Genomic DNA, 15,142 nt, shown 5'->3' with positions numbered 1-15,142 from the left:
ATAGGTCCACAGTGCAGAAGCACCGCGCGTGTCCTCGAGTAAATAAACAGAGAGTTCAAAGGCTTCACCCGTTAAATGTTAGAACTACAAGAGCCAACAGTTACACATCTGTAATCTTAATCCAGCCATATATAAGCAAAGTCCTCTTTATAAAAATAAAACTTGTGCTTCATTTTAAATAATTTATTATATACACAACACAAATCTGGAGACAATTTTCCATCTTATGCTACTCTATAAAATTTAGGAGAGCAGGATAAGTTAACTTGAAGTGTTTTTATTGGCTCAAGGTGCTTATGGACTGCAGCCAGGCATTGTTGTAACAAAAAAATCACTTCACGGAAAATCCTCATCTTGTGATAACATCAAGAGGATTTTTTCTGTTGTACATTGGAATATGTCATATCATGGCCCTGCCAGTCATCATGAAAATGATTTGGTTCAGTGCACCGATGGTTGTGTTTTATCACACACACTGCAGTAATGTGCATTACCAAGCCAGAAATCTCCCAAACTTAAATACAGCCTCTCACTCGTGAAGCTCCTTACTCAAATTCAGAACCATGTGGGGGAAAACTCTTTTATGATTATTTCATGTTTCAACACTCAATTTAAAACATATGGTAAATTAGGCAATTAGCATAATATTTTCAGTTTTTTGACAGATAAATGATACCTACACAGGCTGACAAATCATAGGGTAGAAAGACATTTCATGGAAAAACAGTTCATCTGGTCAGTTTAAAGATGTGAAAACATTCCAAATGCTGCTGTAGAACAGACCTCAGAGAGTCAGAAACATCAAATGGATTATGTCAGCAAATACCAAGACAAAAAAAGAATCTGTGAATGTTCATTTCTAGCATAAAAACACTGCACAAATGTCCTTGCAAAACACAAGCAGTTGTAAATATTAAGAATGCAACAGAGAGCCGAGAGCAAATCTGCATTCAGCTAAAACTAAAAAAGACACATAGAAGACATTTGAACAGCACTCCCTCCCTGTGGGTGTACAGGCGAACACACCTACACACGCTTTCATTTGTTTCCCAATGAAAGCATCAGGCCACCTGGGCCTTGCATCGAAACTTCATCAATCTCCAGAAATGGAATCCAGTGGAGAGAAAAATCAAATTCTCATTTGCAAGATGGGTAAGGGGGAGAGGAGAGAGAGAGAAAGAGAGAGAGAGAGAGCTGGAGGTACCTGGGAAGGCTAACCTCTAGATGAACCCACAGCATTGAATCGTTTTGCCATTTGTCTGTGATACTGACAGGCTGCAAAGAAGATTAGACACTCAAGGTTGTGACTTCCTATTCTGCTTATTTCATCCCTTGCAAATCATGAAAGACTTCCTTTCCTCACCCACAGTAACTTTTACTAGACCGAGACATATTATATCGAACACAGAAGCAATATTTTCCTAACCAATGAAAGAAAATGCATGATGAATATAGTGATGTACGCTCTGTTGACTCATCATTGCACAATGAATAGGGCGACTGACAATGATACGACATTAACAGTTGAAAATCTCTTCCGAATGATCACTATACTGGGCTGGAGGAAAAGTGAGAGCGTGTTTGGGTGAAACAGTGAAATTACAAATGAGCGAGAGACAGAGCGAGAGCAAATATCAGCATTTTCTGCAGCATCGTAGCCTTCTGAGAGTGAAGTGAACTTTTGAACCCGTTTGGCAGTAGCAGCGATGCACTGAGGATGCTCGGGTCTAATATGTGTCTATTTCAATTAATTAATGCGAAGGGAAACAGAGGGTGGGAAAACGACAGCGCAGAGGAAAGATGGTGTCATCTTTGCCGAAGTCATTTAACGTGCCCTATGAAGCCTGCCAATGCCTCATACTTTACTCTTTCACAAAATGGCAGCAGAATATTAATCGTGATTGGAGGAAATTAATGGATGATTACTAGAATGGATGGACGCTCTTGAAAAAAATAATAATAATGTGATTCAAATCTTGTCCCAGCCAGCAAAACTTTATTTCGAATGTGCTGTTTCTATGGCAGCTGAGGTCAATAATGAAGACTCAGTTGCCCTAGACAGAGTTCAGACAGGTCACGAATTGACCAGAACAAGACCCAGGGGTCAAAAGTTTACTGTTGGGAGGAAGAAACACTCAAAATGTGAGCACTCACAGTAAACATGTGGAGTTAAGAGGCATGGATGAGTACCAGCTGATGACGACTCAAACACCGAGGTCATGTAAGGTGTTTATGATCACATGGCTTCACCTCTACATGCCATTGCATTAAGATAAATATGACAATCCGAGGCTGCAGGACAGAGCTCTGCCGAAAATCCTTGACAGTAACTGTGATGATGATGAAAATTATATTTGCTCACTTTAGTTTGCTAAGGGTCGCTTAATTGCCAAGCTAAAATGTCTTTTTCATTGATGCAAGCTCTTTTTGGACTCTCCAGAGATTCATTACAACAATCAATTTCACAACCATTAATTTAGAGGCTCTAAGATCTTGAGAAAAATTAAATTTACATCTTGATGATCTAATTTGCGATTAAGAAACAACTTAACTCTGAATCCTTGGCCTTTCTGATTGGCTTCTCCAGTTTTGCCTGTAAAGCTGTGGTGGGGTAAGATAACAGGAACGAGAGGGGCTTTTGTTTCTGGACATAAATCAAGTCAATGCACACAAAGAACCCAGAGCATGTGCAGCCTTTGATAGGACATGCATTGACATTAGCCTCTTAAACACACAAACTGCTGTCAGACTGACAAACCATACACCTTTTCTGCTCTAGCCTATTTGTTATTACTGAAATGATTGGTGGATTGGAGTCTTCTGTGCAATATATATATATATATATATATATATATATATATATATATATATATATATATATATATAATCATCATTTTAGCAATCATTCCAAGCAAATATCTACTACTCAACCCATTCAGAGCGATAAGAATGTTTTTTTTTCTACAACTTTTGCATTTCCTAAACTTGACCTGGCAAAATATCCACCCCACTGTGAGGCTCCTCCTGCCCTGGGCTTCCCATCCTCGGCTGCAGGGCTGCTGTCATCCAGACGAGGCTGCAGGCATGGTGGGGTCAACCGTGCGGTCTGCGGGTGAAACTCAGTTCACATTACCATACAGACAGGGGCCCTGACAATAGAGCGCCCATCTGTTCCTGTCAGCTATAACAAATCTAGTGTCAAACCTCCCTCTGGAGACAGGGAGGCAGCGCTGGCTAAATGAATTAACACTGACTCCTCCCATCGACGAGTCAACTGCAGCCCTGTCCTCCAGTCAGGTTAGAGCACAAGCAGACACAGTCAATTTCCCTTCCTCACACAGGCGAGCATGTGACATCACAGAGCGAGTAACGGTGCAAGAATTGAATGCCTGAACTATATTTACCCTCCGCTACAATAGGGTAAATTTGAAAATATCAGCATGCAAGGACACCGGCTCATTCATATCACATGTGCATTTTGTTTTTCATTCACTCGAGCTAAGCAAAAAAGGGCTCTCAGCATGGAGCGTCCTTATTGAATAAAAGGCAAATGAGAAAACAAACTAAATCTGAATTGCTGAAAAAGGTGCACATTTGAATCTTAATCTTCATGATTATATTCCTCTCTCTAATTTCATATGCACCGAAATGCTCTACTGCTCAAATTCCAAATGTCCTCTCGTTGCGTTTGATGTGAGATTCCCAACTGGTGAACTAAACATGAACCCTGAACTGCACTTGCCCTTGCTGGTCATTATCTTTATTGAAAGAGCGACATGATGCGAATTTTCTTCGAGTTACTCCTCTTTGACTTATATGCATTTTCCGGCAAAGAAGCGAATCAAAGGAGCACATCCAGGTTTGACCCCTTCTGTTGCTAAATTACAAACAACATATAAAATAAATGGGACGATGGAGTTTTCATTTTTACCAGGGTGGTGAGAAGATTCGTGTCAGTGAACAAGAAGGCATATTCAAGATAAAAACAATAATTTATGGTTTTCACAAACGGCAATTGTGTAGCCTGACTTTTTTTTCCTGCTCAATCAGGAAAACTGTTAAGAGAAGAAAATAGTTCTATGAAGCAAAAATCTAGCGGGGGAAAAAAACAGAGAAAGAGAGAGAGATTCTGATTTCTCTTTGCCTTTTATTGGATTACAGTATCATCTCTTGAGCCGGTCACTAGAGATCAATGCTATTGACTTGAATGTCCCTTAATTTTTTTCTTTTCGCTTATTTCTGCAAAGCTGCAGGCTTTTGATCCCTCTGAGAAAATTGTCAGTTGTATGATGAGTGATAAAGAAGAGAAAATGGATAAAACGCCCCTCAGGTACAGGGTTGAGTTTCAAGACCAGCTGGTTACAGAGGAACCGGGGATGATCAGTCACAGATCATGGCCCGAAGCAACAGCAAACTGCCCACGTTAGTAAAAAAAAAAAAAAACGATCAGCAAACACAAAACACAGATTTTGACAGGCTATTTTCAGGCTGTAGTACATCCTGTTTTTCCCTCTTTAAACTTTGAATTACGTACCAGTTTGCATTTTCAAATTGTAGTAGGCTAAACTAGTACAAATATACTTGGTGTCAGAAGGACAAGAAAGCTAACATTTTGACACCATTGTTAAACACACTCAAAAATGCCACAGCTTAACCCCAAGAACCTCAGGACACATGCCCAAACATCCTGCTTGCCCGCCACTAGAGGGAGAGCTTCATCTCTTGGAGGGTAAAGACCACCCTCCCATTCCTCCTCCACACACTCCTCAATGCCAGCAGCGGAGTTGTGGGAATCCACTAGAGGGTGATCTGTTACCAAACACCTCCACTGGGGTATTTCATCACTACCAGTGAAACCCCCACAACAAGAAATGTGCTAAAGATGCTTTAGACAAGTTTCCTGTCTCAACTCATCACAGCTTACATGCATTAGACATTCGAGTAAACACACTCATCTGCACAAAGAGTGGCTTGAACTCACGTTCAGAAGCACCTTCCTCCTGGTAGTCAGAGGCCACTGACATATCATCTGAGGGGGCAGAGCGTCCCAGACTGGAGCTGCGGTTGTCATCTGAACTGTCCTCAAGATTGGCTTCGACTAGGATAAAAAGAAAAAAAATTACAAATTAAATCAAGACCTTCATATAAGTAGAAACTTTGTTGAGTTAATTCGAAATTAAAATGAAAATGCTTTGGGAGGAAAATTTAATCATTTGTGAAACCAACTTGTTTTCTATAGAACATTGTTCCAGGAAAGATAGAATCTGAATGGAAATCTCGGTGAGCAATTAATTAGAATCATGAAACAGCTGTTCACTTACATCTGTGGGGGAATTCTTGTGGGTGTCTGCAAAAGAGAGGATTTAAAAATGCTTTTAGAGAAGAACATTTTGTAAAGGATAAAATAATCTTCTAAACAAATGGACTTAAACAGGATTATTGTATAAGGCTTATAATCAGATATAACGTATATATAACGTATATAAAATGGTTTGTATTGTTCCACTATCATTCTTAGACTAGATAAACATTTCAGATCTGCAATGAGAGCCGTACGACAAATTCTAGAAGAATCGAAGAGGCGTTAGATTGATAGCAGGATGAGTATCTGTATAAACACATGCATCTGTAAAGCAGTGCATTGCAGCATTTGCAAATGATGCATTGAAAGCTAAGTATTCATGTAAGCCAGTGCTGAAGAAAAACACTTGTTCTCCTTGCAAACACCTTGTTTCAGTACAGCAAACCACAAAACCACTCCAGCGGGTATGCGCTGTAATTGTACTCTTTGCTTGTGAAGACAACAATAGAAGAACTGACATTTGCTTCCTGTCTGTTTAACTGTTATGTTTCATTTGTAGCTCAACTGGGAGCACAGATTCTTAAGCTGTAAATAGTTTGCTTCTATAAATTTACTTTTTGTGGTTTTCAATCTGCAGCACAAACAAGGAGGAGCGAGTATGTGTCAGCTCTAATAGCTACGCATGAATAAAACATATTGTGATACCCCTCACCTCTTTTGGATGACATGAAAATTTCGTAGGAGAATTTCCCTGGCCTCTCGACCAGCATTACTGAGATTCTCATCCTGTAGTATCTCAAAAACAAACAGCTCACAGTCTGAAAAATATATATAGAAAACAACCTCAGTAAACTATGCTTCATTAGTCTGTTTTTAAGATACAAAAAAAGTAAATAAAAACTAACAATAAAATGTAAAAACTTTTACTTTGTATTTTAATATGTGGAAAGAGAAAAATCTGACCAATAACTCCTCTGGTATTGCTACTCAATAGAGCATGTATGTTTTGAAATATGCAAAGTACTGTTCTTTTCATGCAAATGCCATAGAAGCCAGGATGTTCAGATGACAATAGTCATCCTGTCTGTGTCAGAACAGATAACATCTCATGATGCCATCATTCATGTGTATCATTTTGTACAAAATGTTTTACTCTAATGTAAACACAGCAAAGCAAAACAATTAAAAGAGAAAATAAAACTGATTAAATCATAAAATAATCTGTAATCAAGGTTTAAGAGCATAACCCATAGAATGTTTACAATGAACTGGAAAACCAACTCTAACTTGTAAAAGCGCATCAACTCCCAATTCTCCATATATATATATATATATTGAATTTCCTTAAAAATAATTTAGCATGTAATTGTATAAATAAATTGTAATTGCTATCTTTAAAGTTACCTTCAAAAGTTACCTAAAAACTAACAATACAAAAATAAGTAGCCTACATATATAGCCTATTTTATGCATATTGAAAGATCACAAAATTTAATCAGCAGTGAAACAATTGAGAATACCTTTTAATAGTTGTCTGAAGTCATCAACAACCGTCCCCATCTCTTACTCTCTGAGTAAGACTCCAACAGAAATAAAGGATAATAAAATATGCTGATGTCAACGATTGAAGATCAAATAAATTCTTAATGAATTTGATGGTCTCTTGACATCCCACAACATGAATTCACAGAAGGAAATAAAAAGGAATTGAAAGAGATATCCACACACACACGAATCGGTTCGCGGAGAGAAGATGAAGAGGAAGTGCAAAGCACATTGTTGTGAAAATGAAACGTGTCCAGAGATGTAGGCGAGCTACTTTGTGACACAGTAACTTGAGTCTAAAATTAATGCAAAATTAATGTCAAAATATTACTAACGATTGTGCCTTTGCCACCCTATTTTAATTTTAACACCATCCACCCGGTTAAAATACAGTTGAGTAGCCTACACCGTTTTCAATTAGCTGAATCGCTGTTTTCGTTTGCAACGATTTAACATCGACGGGCCGAGATCAAAACCGCTGCACCTCGTTTTTAATCTCATTGTTTGCCCTAACCACTTTCTCATATCATGACCATCGATCATAACTACACCCTCAGCGGTCTAATGTGCAAGTAGTGGCCATGTCTTCTCCACGCTGAAAGACTCAAAGTGTTTACAGAAGGTAAAGGCCTATGTTCAGTTTGTTTAAATGATGGTTGTGTTTTGCGGGTTGGTGCGTCAGTTGATATATTAGCATTTTTTGCTAATGTTTACGAATTCACTTACATTTTTACAATGGGCAAGGCCATCCTAACACAACTGCAGCCCCAGGGCAACCGAACTGTTTATATTTGTGAGCAACATTAAAGTACTTTAGAAATCTACCTTTGCCCTGAACTAGTCTGTACAAGTAAGCTATCAAAGAGTGCTGTTGTCACTAATCTATCTCTCTACCGAAACACAACACTAACAAAAAAAAAAAATTTAGATTAGAGTAAGATTAACAATATCAAATTTATACCTATGCCTAAATGTAAAATGAAAAAGAAAAAAAAATACAATTAAAGTGTCTAAAGTAATTTCAGGATGTTTCCTATCATTTTAAATGATCAGAATGTATCTATGACAAAGGGGTCTTAAATACTGATTCTTTAAAAAAAAAAAAAAAAAAAAAAAAAAAAAGTGTTCCCGTGGCTCAGTTTGCCCCAGGTTAAGGGTAAGCTGATCTGAGTCAGTGGGTAAGATGCAGCATCTGGGTGTAAACTGACCATCTGATTGAATCTATTCAGTCTAAAGAGAATTGACCTCTTCTAAAAACGAATTTAATAATCATATTTCCTTTAACAAACAGTCATAGCCTATTTATTTTCCTAAAGCTATCTTAAACAACATAAAACCAAATGATGTTAAAAATTTCAATCTTTAATTGTTCGCGTTTTTGAAACAATATGTTGAACACCAAAATTGAAACCTTCCCCAAAACAGATTAAACAGAGAGTTTGTTGAGTAAAATTAAATAAAAAATAATAAGAATGAAAAAATAAATGTCACTAGTGTTGTCAAACATTAATCACGATTAAATAGCATCCAAAATAAAAGGTTTTTGTTTACGTAAATATGTGTGTACTGTGTATATTTATTATATAAATACACACACATGCATCTATATATTTAAGAGAAATATGTTATGTTTATATATTAAATATATTTATAGGCTATATAATCTAAATTACATCATTATAAACATTTTCAAAATATATACTGTATATGTGTGTATTTATATATACATAATAAATCTACACAGTACACACACATATATTACGTAAACAAAAACTTTTATTTTGAACATGATTAATCACGATTAATTGTTTGACAGCAAGCACTTAGTATCACTGAAACTAGTAAGTTTTTTAGTCAAAAGATTCTTGGCATGGTAGCTTTTCTGCAATGTTGAAGCTAGCTTACTAAATCAGGCTAATATTGTGCTAAATGTTTTGCATGGTTTTATATATTGCTAAATGACCTATATGCATCATATATATTTTTAGTCCTTGGTAAATTTGTCTTGAAATTGCTTTAAAATTTTACTTTAAAAAGCCAAAACATTTCAACAGTAAATGGGTGCCTTTCACTCCTCCCACATGTTTCTCCTTTTCACAGTCTGGCAGAAATTATGGGTGGTTCCAAAATACATGGTCACAAGACAGTAAAAGTGTAGAGTTGCCAAGATATAGATGGTAGGTCAACTTAACCCACTCTCCCCTTTAAAATTTTGCATGATTTTATTGCGATAATCAGATTTACCCCTGTAGCTCATTTTTATTGGTAAAACTGTTGATTGTAAACTATATATTGTCTTGTAACACACCCCTTTCTGCCCTACACTTCAGTCGAATGACTCTTGTTCATGCAGTGCAGTCTCTCTGATTCAGTTGCATCATATCACAAAGTTTTGCTTACCTTTCACAATTGTTTGCAAAATTCTGAATCAGCAGTTTGATGCTGAGAGAGCACTAAATGCATGTGAAAAACAAAGGACTGCATCACATAGGGGCAGCACAATCTCAATCTTTACATTAAAGTTATTACATAAATAACTGAATTTAATCAGAGCAAGGACAATTTATTTTAATTAAGTTAAGGGTATAGGCTATTATATATATATATATATATATATTTACCCTAAATATAATAGCCTATAGAAAAATAATAATTTTTAAAGAATTTTTAAAAATGTCACTTTTTAAGAAGGCCTCTTTAACAAGGGGGCTTAAACATTTTTTTTTTCATCTCAAAATATGTGATAATTTTAGGAATTCTCATTAGCAAAACAATTGTGCAATCAAAAAAGGATTACATGTTAGATCTAATTTAATCAAAATCATCATTGCACATGGTTCATTTTGCAGTGCATAGCAACAAACAAGTGTTTAGGAAAGTACTAAAGTGCATTTTCTTGCTATTTAATGTACTGCGAGAAGAAAAAAATAAAATGAATCTTTTACCCTACAGACCTTTATAAATTACACATACACTAACATAAGCTTTGCCTTGAAGACCAAATGTAATAGCCTACTAGGTTTTTTTTAAATGATGATTGCTTATGCTAAAGTTGTTGCCAGAATGGTAGGACGTTGTGGTTCATTTCCAGGGCGTTGCTGTGTGGTTGCTGTGGCATTGCTTGATGGTCGCTTTCTGGCCAATTGAAAAGAGCTCACTATAAGCTCACTGAAAAGAGTCTCAATAATATCACACGATATTCTAGTCGAGTCGATCCTTCAGTATAAGAATATTTTTCCCACCTTTTATCATCCATCCAACAGTTTGGAAAAGAAAAGTTTTACTAACAAATACAAACAAGCCACACAATTTTTGGTATGATTTTTGCCAATGGCACACACAGGAGAGTTGTATATTTAATACTTTGGAGTTTGTTTGAAGCAAAATATGCTGTACAATGTCAATGATTATATATAGAGAAAAAAAAAACATTGTGGAAGATTTACTTAAATGTGGCTCTAAATATTAGAGCTCATATTCAGTATTTTGTGATTTTGCAGTTTGTTAGGTGTAAGGCGTTGTGTACAGGTACAGGGTGGAGGGAGATCATGAAAGGAAAACATCTGAATGGAAAATGGGGAGCAGAATTCCAGGGAAAGGACATGACCGAATGACCTCTGCGTCACTGTCCCTGCAGCTATGGCCCCGTTGTGAAGGTAGATAGAGGAATGAGCATGGCCCTCCACTCCAGCATGAGCACTGCCTCCTGCCTGCTGGGCACAGCCATATGAAAGGATCTTGCCTTTGTAATCCGCCCGGGATTACACCTCCCAACAATGCACAGCTGAAAGAGCGACAAAGACCCAGTATCAAACACAGGCCTGGGCTGATGAGAGGAACCTGCTATGATCTCCTACCACCAACACTGCCATCAGCGCCTCTCATCTCCCCAAGAGAGCTCTTTTAGCATTCGCCTACTCCTTTCTTCTGTCCCCTTATCTGGGAACACAGGCTTTTTTATCTCTGCATTCCTTTTCATTTGCGTTTCACTTGGGGGAGGGGCAGAACTCTGTCATCTGAGAGTCCCCCCTCAACCGCCCCGGCCTGACAGAAATCACACTCCAACATGGTCACACACCCATCGAGAGACCAGGGGTCAATATGAAGGCACTGGAACAGTTTCAGAGTTTGTCGTCTTTCCCATTATGAGATTCAATTACTATCAATCGGCTTATAATGTGTTTCCTGTTAAATGGTATGAAAACATTTCGGCCTGTGCAAAGCCTTGGGCTCATATCTGTCGCTGGTTTGACCCTTTGAACTCAGTTCTGCTCCTTGCTGCTAATTAACCTCCCCACACATGCATATGACACTTCAGGCACTTACAGGCAGCACTTTAGAAGATGTTTGTGTGGGTGTTTAAGGACCCGTGTGCTAAATATTTCCAAAGTAGATGGGGGGTGGGGGGGGTATGATAGTTTGTCAAAAGGATTTCCAAGGTATCAGTGTATGTCAACACCCACAGATCAATCATGGTGAACTTAGAGGAATGGTTTTTACTACATCTTTTTAGTAGAATAAATTCAGTTCTCAGTTTTCTCATACACAAATGGCTAAATTGTATAGGACCATTTAAAAACTGCTGAAATGGATAGTTCTGGGAACTTCTGAGCCGAAAAAAAAAAAGTTATAAAATGAGAATTTTTCAGATAACTTCTCAGAGAAATATCTATTGTGCATATGCTTAAAGGGGTAGTTCACCCCAAAAAAATGTCATCCTCATGTTGTTCCAAACCTGTATGTATTTCTTTTTTTCTGTAGAATTCAAGAAGATATTTTGAAAAAAAAAAAAAAAAAAAAAAAAAAAAAAATCAGGGTTGTTTTTTCCACACATTGAAAATCCGATGCTGTTTTGGACCCCATTGACTTTCATTGTATGGTCAAAAACAGTTAAAACATTATTTTTTTTTTCTTTTGTGTTAAACAGAATTAATAAAGTCATACAGGTTTGGAACAACATGAATATGAGTAAATATTGACAGAACTTTCCTTTATTCATGAACTATCCCTTTTAAACATAATTACAGTTAATAGTTTCATCGTGAAGCCACAAACAATTGTTTTTCAAATTGTTTAACAGTTTTAATGTGTATTTATGCAATTGCTTGTTAAATATAAAGGTTTCTATGATACTGAATTGTGGAAAGGAAAAATATGAATCAAAAAATAATATCATGCTAATTTTATTACTGAAATCTGATACTTCTTTGGTTTTGTAGCTTCAGTGTGTCCTGCTGTAACTCGTATTCTGCTGGCTGAAATATAAAGCCTTTGGGATTCAGAAGGGGGCGGTTGGTTGTATCAGTATCCACTAATATTTAAACTTCACCACCTTCTAAAAGAGACCAGGGAGGCAGTCCATGAGATCAACGATCTGTCACTGATAAAATGAACTGTCAGCTTTCATTTGTCTCCCTCTGGCGCGCACTACTCGCCTCTCTAAATCATATGAGTGACAGAGCACCGGTTATACTTTGCCAAGCTTTAAGATCCCTACAAACAAAACCACATGCAGGAAATTTGTCAATTCAATTATGACAAAAACAATGTAGTGTTGGTTTTGAGAGCAACTGGCAATTTTCCAAATCGCCTTTTCTGAGCAGGTGCAATAACTTCACTTCTCTCTCTCACAATCTAATCAGTGTTATACTATAAAAAATCTTGCAGATGTTTGTTTTTACACTGCCAAAGTCAATATCTGTTGGATGCTTACTGGCAACATCCCAGCTTGTGTGCTGCAGGGCCTTTGAAGCTTGTCCCTCTCGGTTACTCAGCTAATAAGGCAGTGGACTGATTAAATCGCCACGCGAGGACATGGATACGTTTAAGCGAGAGGGGGATGGTCACATGGGTCTGTGTGGAGAGCGCAAGAGGAAGGCTTCCTGTTCTTCCTGTTTTCACAGAGAGGAGGAGGCTATCTGCATGTGGCCACTGTCTTAGCTGTTGACTGTATGTCTGTGAAAGACAAGAAGACATAAAATGACCCCCTGACCCCTGTTTCAAGCCCATGAATAGTGTATACAGTATTCTTTTTATCTCTTTGAGGTCACGCACCCCAGCAGAGTGACATGCTTCAGAGGGACTTGAACAAGACTCAGGAAGTCAAGCCAGGCATTTGATTTGTAAAAGACCCTCTGACAAGCACACCCAGCAGGGAGAGTATACACACTGCAAGCCTCAGATCTGCCCTAAACGTCACCTTAAAAGTGACCTGACAGCAAAGGCGGTGTACCTGTCAATATGATTTTTTTTATGATGCATTTTATTAAATACAGAAGGTAGCTTTTTTGTTTGTTTAGTTTTAATATATTGTAAAATATAATTTATTTATGTGATTGCAAATTATCGTTCAGAAATCTATCTAATATGCTGATTTTGTGCTCAAGAAATATTGTTATTATTATCAGTGTTCAAAATAGTTCTGCTTGATTTTTTTCAAGATTCTTTGATGAATGGAAAATTCACAAAACAATGTTTATTAGACATAATTTGTAATATTATAAATGTCTTGAGCAATTTATTGCATCCTTCCTCAATTAAAGTATAAATGTCTTTCAAAAAAAAAAAATAATAATAATAATCTTACTGACCCCAAACTTTTGAATAGAAGTATATATAAGAATACGGTGTCCTTGCAGGCAGATTTAAATCTCTATATATTTTTCCACAAAATGATCAAATCTATCAAGTAAATTTTGCCAGCAAAGTGATATGCAATATTGCGCTATCATTTATCAGAATTCAGTGCTTCTTTTTTTGAAATATTTGCCAATCTTAACTGATGTAATCTTAAAAACAGCCACGCCACTATTTCACAAAATTACTGACTCTCTGATGACTATTGCTGACTGCCTCTTTCACAGACGCACATTTATTTTCTCTCTCCCTGTCTTTCCACACATAGCTTATTTCTTTCCTACATATTGTTTAAGGATGCTATTTTTATCGTCTCCTAATTCTCCGGTATCTGTGGACTGCTCCTCTTGCCCCACAATCTGCAGTGTGAGCCTTTTCTGCACACTGACAACCTGGTGAAAAACAGCGTCCTCCTCCAGGCTGACTGAACATCTGTCTCTGCAGCACTGTAGCTTTTCTACAGATGCCCACAGATGGGAGACCCAGTAGGAGCCCAGAGCCACACAACCCAAAAGGGCAAGCAACAAACATACTTAATAAATTAAACATGTTACATTGTAGCCTTTCCCCTTCTGGCTGACCAACTAATATTTTTGTATGGATTTTCCAAACAAATTATAATTTGCATGGTTATTTCAACATTGAGGGTTGTGCCATTATTTATGAACTTTCATAAATGGAACTAAATATGTTTTTAATCAGCATCATGTCTTTACTGTCAAGATGTAATTTACAATGTAGTTTACATTAAGTGTGAACGTAAAAATTAAACTTATGCCACTTTTTTGTCATGATTTCACCTTTCTATTTATGTGAAATTGCTTAGTGAAAATTCTCAATGTAACTAATATCTCAATAGCAGTTACCTTATAGCAGTATTTTATTAATTTATTTAAAATGAATTTTGTCTATTTATATTAGAGATTCAATTCGATTTTCAGTTTATAGCAGTTAATTCATTTTGGAGAGAGATAACACTCTGCTTGACCTTTGGGAAGACACCCTTCTCATCCCCTGCTGGACAGGCCCATGGCATTTGTGAATTAATTTAGGCCTGAACTCTGAGTGAACCTGGTCAGTGTAGAGGGTGCTGACAGTGTGTGGCTGCTGGGGCAAATACTGTGCAAACCCAACACCCTGAGTAAATATTGGAGCAGTCCATCAGATGATCAGGGAAATGAAACAGGGTTGTCAAGGCCTTGCAAACTTTCTAGAAGAACTGAAGCAAATTGAGATAGTATCTATGGTTAAACATTTTTTTCTCTCTCTGTAATTGCTCATCTCTTCACATACATTCTCAATCTGATTGCCCCCAAAAACATTAAAATTAAATAAAAGACAGATTTACAGTACACTGTTTATGCAAACAAAGGCCATTTGTTTTCTTTCCAAGTACATTTATATAATCTACAAAATCTTTATCATTCTCTCATTAATGGCCTTGTCTAAGAAAACACAAATGAGATGCCAAAAGGGGTCTTGTAACTTGGAGTTAGAAAGGGTCTTACTCCACTAAAAGTCCTATACATTCTTAACCTGCAGTATCTGTGCCAAGTAGGATTGAAACATCAAATCTAGTCAGTGAGTGTTATACTGAGCACCAAGGAGTGTTTACATGTTTAGAAAGCCTGTAGGCACAAAAAGGTGAAAAGGTCATAG

The 15,142-nt window shown here is 37.1% G+C and overlaps 1 protein-coding gene across 1 annotated transcript in view; it reads right to left on the bottom strand.

Moving 5' to 3' along the window:
• The window catches only part of skap1 (src kinase associated phosphoprotein 1), a 28,996-nt gene extending 21,853 nt beyond the window's left edge, over positions 1–7,143 (bottom strand). Inside the window, exons 1-4 of the mRNA XM_042735592.1 lie at positions 6,823–7,143; positions 6,015–6,120; positions 5,322–5,347; positions 4,982–5,098 (exon numbers count right to left, since the gene is read on the bottom strand). Coding sequence (XP_042591526.1) covers positions 4,982–5,098; positions 5,322–5,347; positions 6,015–6,120; positions 6,823–6,862 — 289 coding nt within the window. The 5' untranslated portion in view covers positions 6,863–7,143. The remainder of the gene's footprint in view (positions 1–4,981; positions 5,099–5,321; positions 5,348–6,014; positions 6,121–6,822) is intronic.
• Positions 7,144–15,142: the final 7,999 nt, after the last annotated feature.

This window comes from Cyprinus carpio, chromosome B12, assembly GCF_018340385.1.
Source record: "Cyprinus carpio isolate SPL01 chromosome B12, ASM1834038v1, whole genome shotgun sequence".
In the NCBI taxonomy this organism is placed as follows: Eukaryota; Metazoa; Chordata; class Actinopteri; order Cypriniformes; family Cyprinidae; genus Cyprinus; species Cyprinus carpio.
This window is presented reverse-complemented; position numbering and strand designations above follow the sequence as displayed.